Source organism: Haemaphysalis longicornis, unplaced genomic scaffold (genome assembly GCF_048455015.1).
Source record: "Haemaphysalis longicornis isolate Haplotype H1 unplaced genomic scaffold, Haemaphysalis longicornis Haplotype H1 scaffold_10, whole genome shotgun sequence".
Lineage (NCBI taxonomy): Eukaryota > Metazoa > Arthropoda > Arachnida > Ixodida > Ixodidae > Haemaphysalis > Haemaphysalis longicornis.
Genome location: NW_027526204.1, coordinates 155,514,433 through 155,526,816, shown reverse-complemented (window position 1 = coordinate 155,526,816; position 12,384 = coordinate 155,514,433). Strand labels below are relative to the sequence as shown.

The 12,384-nt window shown below is 47.1% G+C and overlaps 1 protein-coding gene across 1 annotated transcript in view; it reads right to left on the bottom strand.

Moving 5' to 3' along the window:
• Cpa (F-actin-capping protein subunit alpha) overlaps window positions 1-7,950 on the bottom strand; it is a 29,159-nt gene extending 21,209 nt beyond the window's left edge. The window contains exons 1-2 of the mRNA XM_077691378.1: window positions 7,813-7,950; window positions 124-239 (exon numbers count right to left, since the gene is read on the bottom strand). Coding sequence (XP_077547504.1) covers window positions 124-239; window positions 7,813-7,854 — 158 coding nt within the window. The 5' untranslated portion in view covers window positions 7,855-7,950. The remainder of the gene's footprint in view (window positions 1-123; window positions 240-7,812) is intronic.
• Between the last annotated feature and the right edge of the window lie 4,434 nt (window positions 7,951-12,384).

The following is a 12,384-nucleotide window of genomic DNA, read 5'->3' as shown; positions in this document are numbered from 1 at the left end:
AGTTCAAGCTGATTCCGATCGTATTATGTGCCAAGTGGCACAGATCGGAGGCATGTGAGCCCGGAGGAAATGTGGGCGCCACCTCAGTGCGGGTGAGGGAACCAGTGTGGCAGCAGCGCCCACCTGGAGGCCTTCTCCTTGAGCAGCGTGTCATTGTTCAGCAGCAGGCGGACATCGTTGAACACCTCGTTGAACTCGCCCGGGGGAGCGAGCTGGATGAAGTCGGACACGATGCGCACCTGCACACCAGAACACAACTTGGGCACTCCTCTCCCGGGCCCATTTCCAGGCCCCTGGCGGATTTGGCAGAGGACAAGATGCTGCTAGCCCAATCTGGCCCTACTCCTTCCTTTCATACTGCCACCTTGTACGCACAAGTGGCTACGCAATACCAAGGGTGCCACAAATAACTATGCACATTAATAAAGACAACACACAGACAGAAAAAAACAGCAGCAAAATTAACCGCACTTTTCACAACTTCAGGTAGCACGGCAACCTTCAGACAAGTGGTCCCATGTTCGAGGTGGTTTCTTGGAAATGGCGGTGGGAAGTGTTCACTTGAGGCTTGCCATGACCATGCTGTAGATCAGAGCGCGAACCAGCAGTTGTCCAAACTCATGCATCAGGCTTGTCATGGATTGAGGAGGCCCTTACACAGTGGTGCCATCCCATCAAAACTGTACGGGACACTTTGGGGGCCTGGCACTGCCGCCTGCTCAGTGGATCTGCTCAGGCCCAATTGGTGAAGCCCACCTTATGCGGCTATGCTTTTCCGGCGCTCTTGTCACCCAGCCATGCCTTCCATAGAGTTTCATGCAATAGTAACTAAAGAGGACACTAGTGCTAACGCAAACTCTGAGGCGGCGCTTACACTTTGATGGGAATGATGGGTATAGTTCTCGAACCGGATTGCGCAGGATCGAAACGGGCCTATGGCTGCGCAAATAGTGCTTTTTAAAGACGATAGTCGTTCTTGGGCTACTTAACTGTTTCGTTACCATTGGAAACTGACCAATTTTGAGGGGTCTAACAAAACATTTTTTCTGTGCTATACATATTGGTTGATGATGATGATGATTAGTGGCTTTCCCTTTGAATCGGGGTGTCGGTTGTCAGCAACCGACTTGCCTGTTTTATTACGTTTACATGCCCTACTCCCAGGTTAACCTATAGATTTGCTTCCTCCCTCCCATCTCTCCCTCTTTTCTGTTTTATGCACACATGCACACATTGCAGTGACACAAAGTACAGATGATTCCACACGCTTTCCAACGACACCAGTTATAATAATGTGTTCATAAATAATGATTGCAAAAAAAAATTATCGAATTCGGAATTTTTGTCCAGGCGTCGAAGAAAATAAAAAAACAAAAAAAACAGGAAGTTGCGTATAGTAAACCACCAGTGGTAGAAAACATTAAGAATATACATTTTGTAGGTAAACATTTCAAAAACCCGTCCTAGAAAAAAAATATTGAGCTGCGTGATACAATGTCAGATTTTAAGAAAATGCTAGCCCACGTGGTGCCCGTGCCTTGTGGTGAAGCCCAACCTCTATTTCAAATTTTGATATTTTGGATGGTTCTCTGGAAGAAATCTGGTGGTTTGACATTATTAAGTGCCCCAATTAGACTCCTAGTGATGTAAAAAAACCTTGCCAATTATTACGACCAGCACAATATTGAAGGCAAGCAAGCAATGCGAAAAAATCAGGTTGGAGTTGAAAACCAAACACTGTGGTGCATGCTTTTGATGTTCTGATCATCAGTTATCAGTCATGACTTTAATTTGCGGTTTATTATCATGTTCTGACTTGCTATGGTAGCCCTGCTTGCAGGAATGAAGTACGATGCACTAGAATCATGCCCAGCAAGCTTTCAGCAAGCTACCATCGTGGTATGAAGTGAGTTCAGCACTACAAGCCTACTACATTGCAGCGCCACCTAACAATTTTGAAAAGAAACAATTACAAGGCTGTTGGAGACTTTGTCAGAATAGACAGTTCTAGCAAGAAGCGACACTAGACCTCTGGAAATGCCCTTGCACGGAAATGAAACTGGCCACTGAGCAGCTGGCAGTGTTCAAAGACGAGTGGAAGCGTTGTCCTCGTCTGAACTGATATCCGACGACTTGGTGTTATCTGTTGACTTTCAGCAGAAGCTTCTATCCCAGAAGTAAGGCGTGGCTGAAGTGGAAGCACAAGCGGTATGTCTGTTTCGAGGAACAGTAACGGGCAACGGAGGCACCATGGCAAATGAGCTTGTAGTTGAGTAACTGCGTAGTAGTGCCAAAGATGAATTTCGCAATGCAAAAACGCAACCGAAACTGTTGGAAACTGGCTGAAAATGCCAGGCACACTTGCTAGACATGAGGGGGAACATCAGAAATAAGCACTGGCAGAATAAAGCCACCCTTTCTCCAAACCAAAGATCACTAGTCAATAGCTGGTGTCATTTTCAAGTAATTATCACCTCTCAAGGCTGTCAGATTACAAAACTGACAACATTATTTGGTACTTGACTTGCCAGGAGCCTTTTGACAAAAAAAAAAATTATGCTAATGCAGCCTAACCATGAGCGACATGCTTTTTTTTGTCAAGTGCAGCAGCACGCCCCTTCCTCAAAAACACACGCGCCTCAGCTTGCAAAAAACGCTGTCAGAAATCTCAATGGCGCCGGAGCGGGAAAATTTAAACCGATTCTAAAAGTGCAGTGCCTAGACTAACCACTGGCCGCATTAGGTGTACAAGCAACGACTACAACATGTCGAAACAGGCAATATAAATCATCGATCACCGTTGATTTGAAAATAAGAGTTACAACGCAGAAATTTTGGTCTGTCTGTGACTCCATTCAGCCACCTGGCCAAAGTGAAACGAAAACTGTGCAACAGCCTTATATGCTCACAGCCAAATCTAAACGTCTAAGTCTGGTGTCAGTGTCCACACTTGTCAACGTTGTTGAACAAGAACAAGACATCACGCAAATATAAGGCAGCAAATCAATACGCAAGTGATATTTGCAGTGTTCCTTTATTAAAAAATTTATGAATGCTTGGTTTTTGCGCTAGCAAATGAAATAATACATCAATGGCAGAAAACCGATGCCTGCTGTTGCCAACACTACCTCCTGGCGGCATTGAAGAAATCAAACGGCAATAGCAAAGAAAGGTTCCTCTAGATGGGATCCACGTTCCGCTTGGAACACTCGTGGTATGGCGGCGCTGACATCAAGACACCCGACTTGGAGCAGTGGAAAGCGGCAAGTTTAAACTGACCTGGGCAAACCTCTAGCATGTTATCTTGGGAGGAACAAGACGGGAGAGGAACAGCATGAGAGGTGAGCGAGAAAGAGAAAGGAGGCCTTTACTTGGCAGGGGTGCCAGTCGACTATCGTCTTTCGGCGACATTTGCAACGAAAGGGGCAGATACGCGGCCATTTTTTGTCAAAAATATCTAATTGCCCGGTTCACTGTTTACAAATTATATGGCGAACAATAAAGCTAGTGACCAAAAACTGGTTTTGCACGAAATAAAACGACGCGTTTAAATAAAAACCAGATGCGGAGTTGAGGGGGTTTGCGATTTGCCATTAAATACAGCGGGACGCGGACTTCTGTAAAAACTATTTGTAAAACTTTCGGCGCTTGTAGTTTTTCATATGAAGAAGGTTTTTGTGCTCCTAAAAAAAAAATAAACCGCTTACCTTTGGAGAAGTTACTCTAGCCTGAATTAGTGACATGCATTCATCAGGCTGCGTTCCTATCAGCCGCAGGCACTGCTGGTCTATGCCGTAGGAGCCGGCATTCGCACAAAAAGTAGTTCACAACCATCGTCAGCTTCAAAAATACATTGCTCTGCCAAATAAACAGCACCCCAACTCCTAATTCGCTGGCAACTTCACTGCATACAGTGCCGTCCTTTGTATTGTCATGCTGAGATGTGCCGGCAATGAATTGATAACCTATCCGATTCGCAACTCTGGTTATTGAACATTTCCACTCAGGGCGACATCAATGCGCATGCGGCATTCAGTTCAAGGAGAAACGTATTTTTGAACGCTTGTGCCAACACCTCACATAGGCAAATGCGTTCATTTAAGTCCAAAACGAAAACGAAACTGGCTGCACGATCCAATCTATGATAACTTCCGCAAGCCATCAAGCGCCAATCTGAATCCAGAACTACCCATCACGGAGGATGATCGCAGCCCCAGGTTCCTCTCTTGTTATTACTGTATAAAACTCGATGCCCCCCACTGTCAGTGCTACACAAGACTGGTAGCGAGCAAAAAGGTGCCTCCCTTCACTGACACTGGACACCCTGCCATGCTAGGAGTTCGCTCGAGTGCACTTTCCTTTGCCAAAACAGTCTTGTGCCCTACAACTTCGGCTAGGACGCCCACATAGACGCAAAATCTCATTGACCGGCAAATGTTGCAACCCCCAAACGTGCAAGCTCACCATGCTGCTCAGGTTTTTTTTTTTTTTTTCCTGTTGTATCATTGCACTTTTTGATGACTCACAATTAGCACATGCAAAAGACATCCCCCCCCCCCCCCCCCCAGCCCCAAATCCCGCACAGCAAACAGGACAACACAAAGATAAACAACACTTGAGTTCACTTCAGATGGCACGTAGAAATGGGAATGGATGCGCTATAGGAATGTTGCACTAAAGTTTGCTACCAAAGGGGCAGCCACTTTCTGGTGTTATTTCTATTGTGAAAGATGCCATGCTCATCACGGCCTCCATTCGTAACATCCAATTTATGCGTCAGCGCTCTGTCCAAGATACTAACAGCCATGATTATCACAAGCCAAGCCATGGGCGCCTACAAAGAAAAGGCGTAGTGTGATAACAAAAGCCAAGAACAGTTTAAGTGGCACAGATGACAAGGCACTAGTGGATGATATTACAGCTGACCAGTGAGGTCGCAAACACTAAAAAAAAAAAAAGGCATGGAGGAAGCGACGAATTCATCATGGCTGCATTCTTTTCACCTAGTCTCGGTGTAAGTCCCGTAGACCACTGGCACGACACGCCGCAGGAAGTAGATAAGTGGTTGTGAAATCGCCACTACTTTATTCATTCATTCATTCAGAGTACCCCTAAAGGCCCTCTAAGCGAGGGTATTACATAGGGCGGAGGGGGGCAAGACAACATTATACAAAAATACTGACAAAAATACAAAACGCATTATAACCAGTAATTAGTTGCAACGAAGGGAAGAAACAATAAATACAACCTACAGCCATACCGCATTGTACAATCGTTAAACAATCAGATAAATTGGGAACATAGCTCGCAAGACCACAAGAATTTGTGTGACACTTTTGCGCCCATAATATTGGCTGAAAAAGAAAACAATATAACGCAAAAACAAAGAACAGAGAACATAACAAGTGGCAGCGTATGCAGAAATAGCCTGCAGCAAGAGCAAGAGCAACGTATGCAAGCTACTGCTACAATTTATACAAGAGGTAAAAACTACAGGGAAAAAAAAAAAGTCTAGTTAGTGACCGTAGTGTGCAAGAGCTGCAAGAATTTATTGGAATCTTTTTCGGTGGCAACATGTGCTAGCAAGTCATTCCACTCAACAATGGTGCGCGGTATGAATGATTGTGCGAAACGAAGTGAATGACATTGTGGGCGTTTAACTTTATTAGGGTGATCGCGTCGTGGAAAGAGAGCAGAGGGGCTTTCAAAAAAGCTTTCACGCAGTGATGGGTGGTTATAAAGCTTGTGAAAAAGTGATAAGCGCGCATGTTTCCGGCGCAGGGCCAAGTCAACTAGTTCAGCACGGTTTTTCAAGTTAGTGACGCTGGAAAAGGAAGAATAATCAGAGTAAATAAATCGGGCAGCACGGTTTTGCACGGATTCAATATTTGATACGATGTAGGCTTGATGAGGGTCCCAAATGGCGCTAGCATACTCTAATTTAGGGTGAATTAAAGTGGTGAAAGCAATCTTTTTTAACTGTGATGGAGCCTGTTTTAAATTACGTTTTAGCAACCCAAGCGAACGGTTAGTGCTTGCAAGAGTAAGTTTGACGTGATGCTGCCATGTCAGATCCTGCTGAAAGTTAAGGCCAAGGTATTTGTAAGAAGATGTGAACTCAAGTGGCGCATTATTCAAGTCATAAGTGGGAATACGGTTAGTAGCGTTAGTAAAGGACATAAACTTAGTTTTAGAAACGTTTAATGACATAAGCCAGGTTGAACACCAGAGGTTAATTTTGTCCAGATCAGATTGCAACGTTGAACGGTCGGAATCAGAGGAAATGGTACGATATATTACGCAGTCATCTGCAAACAGTCTAAATTGAGAAGATACAGAGTTGGGAAGACCCTAGTGGCTTTATTAGGAGTTATCAGAGGCCTGGCGGCTTTATGAGGAAAATTTTTGCGCTCACAGCGGCTTCCGGCCAGAGCATGAGGCAGGCACCTTATGCGCTAAACTATTCCTAGAGGCTCGACACTTGCACTGTCGGCACAGCAACGCGTACCGTCCAGCACTCGCGCGTTGTTTACACAACTCGCCGTAACTTGGCGTTCTTTCTTTGCGACGCGTGGACGTTTGTTCGGATATCCTGTTCGCTCGGAGCGGCACGGGCGCAGCGATAACGCCCAGTGCGTGGACGAACAGACAGCACACTCCGGCGGAATGCGGCGCGGCCGGCTGGGGCGTTTGTTAGCGGGGCACAGTCACGCTTTGTCGCACCCAGAGAATGGGTCGCCGCACAGGAACGAGACGCGAAGTCGCGCGGGTGACGCATCAGGTGCCACACCACTGCGCGAGCCGCAAACACTCGCGGGGAAAAAGTGAAACCCAAAGTGTAGCCATGTTTCGGGTGCCAAATGTACGAAGGGGAGGTAAACGGATACATGTACAGCGGTTCGGAGACGGCGCAAACTTATCGGTTTCACGCTAATCATGTGGATCAAGGCCACGGCGCCTGAATCGCTCGAATAAGAGCAAGCTGCAGCGCCGGCCTGAACACGCAAACGTTGCCCAAAACAGTACTGAAACCAGGCAGTACGTTCCATCGAGCGACAAACTTTCCAATCCACTGCGGCCCTGCCCCGTACGGGGTGGTTCAGTAAAGCCGCGAGATATGTCTGACCGGCAAGCCACGCCTCCAGCCACGTTTTCAAATGCCGATAACGCACCGTTTGGGAGGTGTGTAAAAGGCCGACAGTCGCACAGGATGCGTTACAGCACGTCCATACCGTAGCTTTCAAAACAGTACCTACCGATCGCGTCGTTTATAAACCGGTCCACTGATGGCATCCCTGATCGCTAAGCAAAGAACGCTGGTGAAACCAGCCAAGCTGCACGAAGGTTCTGCGCATTAATTTGGTTTTTGTTCTCCAGAACGAACTTGCTAAACAGACACCGTTCTTACTTACAGAGAAGTAATCGAGCGTATCGAGAGCTTCCGAGGCGGGTCGGGCCCGGTATTTTTTGCATTTTTTTTTTAAGCCTAACCCCATGAAGCTTCGAATGTCAACCTCCACGAAGTAGAGACTGTCAGAATGCTTGTGATGCGACAAGTGTGGCAAAACTCGGCTCCTTCCCACTAGAAATGCAAAAAGACAACGGCACTAGTGACCGCAGCATCGCTCAGTAAATGATATCACCGGTCACCGCTGCTCCCTCGAGGTCAGGCGAGTGCTGTCAAAAGTTTGGTAAGCGCCCGTTAACGTCTGACTGGCACAGTTCACCCGCGGAACCTGCCGCTGAAGGTATATTTTATGATATGGCAACAAATAGAAACATTACAAAGTCGTAAATCGTAAACATAAATACCTTTTCTTCGTCGCTTATCGGCTCGTCATAGTCCGACGCCATGTTTACACGCCTGAAACCAAGGAATTATGGGATCGCACAACATCCTGCGTGCTATGCCATCGCCTCCTGTATATACAATGCCTGCCCAACCCAACTCTGTTACTTATGCATCCTTTGTTGCAAACGTTTTATATATTTTTAGAAAGCATGATACATGCTCTCACATGCACATCTTTTGAGTAAAAAATTGATTATCGCACGATGCATGTGAACAAAATTTGGTTTCGGTTTCTAAGCGCCAATTGATGGTGATGATGATGGTGATGTGGCTGTGTTCAACGTTTTTAGAACAATTCAGTTTCACAGCTTCCCACATAGAGATAATATACTGACTGGCTTCCCATAGGCGCCCACTATCCGGCGCGGCCGCATAGCGTGTCGCGGGCGCTAGGGGCGCTGTAGGCATGCTTTGCTCCGCACTCCGCGCGTCGTCTGCTACACCGGAGGAAACGCGGTGCGGCGCGACCGTGTTACCGCTCGCATTTCAAAGCGTTTCGCTTTGCTAGCGGAACAGTTCGTGCCAAAGCAGCAGTTTCTTCGTATACATGCATTTCATTGTTGCTGCGCCCGTTTTCATCTGGTGGAATTACGTGTCTGGGCTACATCTATAGCTACCGTCGCCAGTACATTCTTATGTGGGCATAGGCGGCCTCGCGCGAGCATAACTGTAAAAAAAAGAAAAAAAAAACCCTTCAAAGAAAACGTAGCTACAGTAAAACTTTTTAAAAGCACAGTGCTCCTTTCTGATGCCACATAGTCATGCGCCGTTTACCGAACAGACTCGTCAATCCGATTTCGGTGTTTTTTCCTTTCCCATTCCCGTGAATCTTATTTGAAGATAACATATGGTGAGAATAATAATACTGAGAAAGTAAAAATGGCAAATACAGAAGGAACATATATTTTCTTGCACATCCAGAATAATATTGCATCGTTCCCTGGGCAAGAACGGCAGCTCAAAGCAGCTTAGTTTTTTTTGCTGCATTTTGAACTTTTTCTGTGACAAGCAGTTCACGGTTCTTCTTTCGAGAGAAGAAGTGCATGCGCATCAAACAGTAGCATTTGATTATCTTTGCGGTGGGGAATTCATGGTGCTCATTACAACCAATTAACAGGCAGGGCAGTCGCATGAAGCCTGTCTAATACCACCCAGAAAATATCCCCGAACACTGCCGACGTTTCAAGCGTATCGTGCACAACCTCTTCTACTTCCTTAATTAATGCGTACAGCCGAAATGAGGCCTCTCGAAAGCATTCTGGCTTGAATGACCTCAACTCAGTAAGGCGCCTCTGGTTGAGCTGTGTTTCCTCGGAGTTGAACTGATCGGGAGCGGTTGTTTCCCGAACCATCACTCACAATGGAAATGACTGTAGCATTATGCTTGTGAAGGCGCACCACTGCTTCCAGGACTAGTTCCGCCAGAATTTTGCCAGGAGCAGCACCTTTTGTCGCGAACGCTGCAATTGGCTGGACCCAGGATTCAAAAACTAGTGCATGGTCGGCTAGCTGATTGGTTCCTTCATTCGTGACGCCTCCATAATCAACAAATCCATCCATCTTGTAGCTGCATTTGTTGAAGTCATATGCCTGGCGCAACTTGATCTCGTCTAAGGTCAAAGACCCCAACCTTTGCTCATCTGCTTTTCTATGGAACTGCTTCTGTATGGCTTCCAGACAAATGGGGTTGAAGCCGTACTTGCACGGCAAGCCTTTCAAAATTTGTGTCAAGCAGCTAAGAGAAGGAAGGGGCAACATTTTCATCTCGCTAATCAGCTTGTATGCCCGTGGACTTGTAATTCTCAGGATCAAGCAGTTCAAAATCCACGCAGAATTATACCGCATGCCACACGGCGCTTTTGCTTTGAGTGACTTCAGTGCTGTCAGGAATACCAGCGTTGCAAGTGAGGAAGGCTACTTAAAGCTTCTTCTATTCCTTGGTAAGAAGCCTTCGCGAGCTCCTGTTTGAGCAGTGTGATTTCTTGCTTCCCCTTCTCCCTTGCAGCTGCAGCTCGGAAAACTTTTTTGGTCAAGTTTCGCATTTTTTTGCTTTTGTTCACCGCTGCCTTCATTGGCTTTCTTGCTCGCATTTGCCTTTGAAGGCGTAGGCACCGAGCACACACAGGTCGGGTTGTGAGGACAGAACACTGCTTGTGATGGACATTTTCTAATTTTCCTGTCACACCAGTGTGAGCTACCTGAATGCCTGAACAGGTTTTCAAGCTGTCTGTCTCATTGACCAGGTGCTCGACGCTAGCAGTGCTGTCTACAGTCTTATGCAGTTGCTTGTGCATCTTGTTGTAGCAGTTCACAACACAGCTACCATCATTTTTCACAATAACGGTCTTGCTCACTTTAAGCTCCCCTGCCACAAGTCGCCTGTCGAAAAAAACACCGCAAGTTTGCCCAGAACATTCATCGACGATGAGTTCAAGCTTCCAGTCCCTACTAGGTAACGGCACTGTCACCAGTTCATTCAGACAAACACCGGAGGAGTTAGTTGCTGAGGTGCTAGGTGGTGGTGTGATGCCCTCTGCTCCGAGCGCATCGCCTAAGGACAAAGAGGCCTCTCCACACGAGCCACTCGAACAAGACGCACTTTCCGCCGATGCTTCAAAGCCGATTTCGTGCCGCTTTTTCGGTGATTTTCGCGTGCATGTCGTCGTTCTTGGCTTAGATATGCGCTCCGGCAAGCCAGGAAAGAGACGCGGCAACGCTCCTGGCACTAACTTCCAGTTACCACGGGGAATTAAAACCTCCTGGCCCTTTACAACATGCTTGAAATACTTTACAGTGTCTTGCTCTTCGAAATGTCTCTCACATACCTTGGATTTTTGAGTAAGGCGCCTGTCCTTGCGGTGCAGCATTTGTTCCCATTGTTTCGGGCTCGATTCCCGGCCGCGGCGGCAGCTTTTCTGATGGAGGCGAAAAGCAAAAACGCCCGTGTGTACGAGATTTCGGCGCACGATAAAGATCCCCACGTGGTCAAAATTAATCCGGAGCCCTCCACTACGGCGCGCCTCATCGCCTGCGTTGCGTCGGCGCGTTAAACCCTACAATCAATCAATCAATCAATCAATTGTTCCCATTGTTTAAACTCCGTGGCCTTACGTGGTGGGGTAAAAAAATGATGATTTGCGGCGTCAATTCTGTAGCCACTCGTACATCCCGGCGCAAAACACGAAGGCATTTCCACTACACAAAAGCAAACATTCGGAAACCGGATAATTCAGGCGCACGAGTGGGGAACGAAATCGCTTCGAACGACGCGCGCCCGCCAAAGCGCGCGCCTGTCCGCGCGCCCATGCAGGAGCTATAGTGCCTAGAATATACTGGCCAGTATATTCTGGCCACTATATTCCAGGAGCAGGTGAAGAAAAGCGTGACTGCAGCGCCACTAGTTCGCGTGACCGCCACCACGGCCGCCTCGGGAGCGGAGCTGTGAAACTGAATTGTTCTAAAAACGTTGGCTGTGTTCTTGTAGCGGGTCGACGCTGCGTGAGATCGCGTGGCGTAGCCAAAAAAAAAAACGAAAAAAAAAAGAAAGACGAACTGTTCCTAATACACAAGAATTGACGAGCCACCACTACTAAATCCTCAATGTCGCAACATGCTCCGTACTGCTCCGTGCTGCCACCCTTGTGAGCATTTCTCTGCATGTGGCTAAAAGGCATGGAGGAACTAAAAGGAGGAAATTATTCCACGTTTTGATTGGCTCCTGAAACCACTGTCAGTTGGGGACAAAAGTTAGGGACATTTAGGGAATTTGTTGTTGCAGTGAGCAGGCTTATGGTTTCGCGCTTCGCCTCCTAGGGAATTCCCTGTAAGAAGCTGAGTACCGGCGTCTAGCAGCAGACGACGCAAGAAACGGCTAGAACTGACGCGTCCTTTTGTAATTAATTCTGGCGGGTGTCTTGCTTGATGATATTTTTTTTATGAATGTGGAGCGTGCCTGCCTGACCATGTCCAAGGTTTCGCCCCGAGTTTGTCCAGCCCTGGTTCCTTTATTCTTATAAACTTCATTTTTTCCCCTCCGTATGGTCCTAACAACGCCGCCTGTATTAACATTGCCTGACGCGTCGCGCGCTTTTCAATAGGAAGTGTAAGGACGCTTAGTTCAGGCACTGATCCGCTATGTGGCGCGTGCCGGCGGACATCTCGCCTTACGTCACTGCTCGCGAGTCGCGAACGCTGCACCCACTTCTACGACGTGTGTCTGTCAGCTTGCCTGTTGGGCTTCAAGGGCCGTTTCGCTTACATCTTAGCCGAGACGGGGCGCTAGTTCTGTGGCGCACTGGGGATCTCGTTCAACGTGTCGCTCGCTTCATACTTGCTGCATTTTTCCAAAGATAAAGACGGAGGCGGACTGAAATAGTGTAAGAACATACTGATTGTCGGGTAGACATATAGCTAATAGAATAACGTTATTTTCTGCTGGGGCAGCCATTATTTTACTGATATTTTTCTTTCTGGAGTATTTAGAGAAGAATAACTTGCGTGCACGTTTTTTGTTCATGCGCTCACTTCTACGA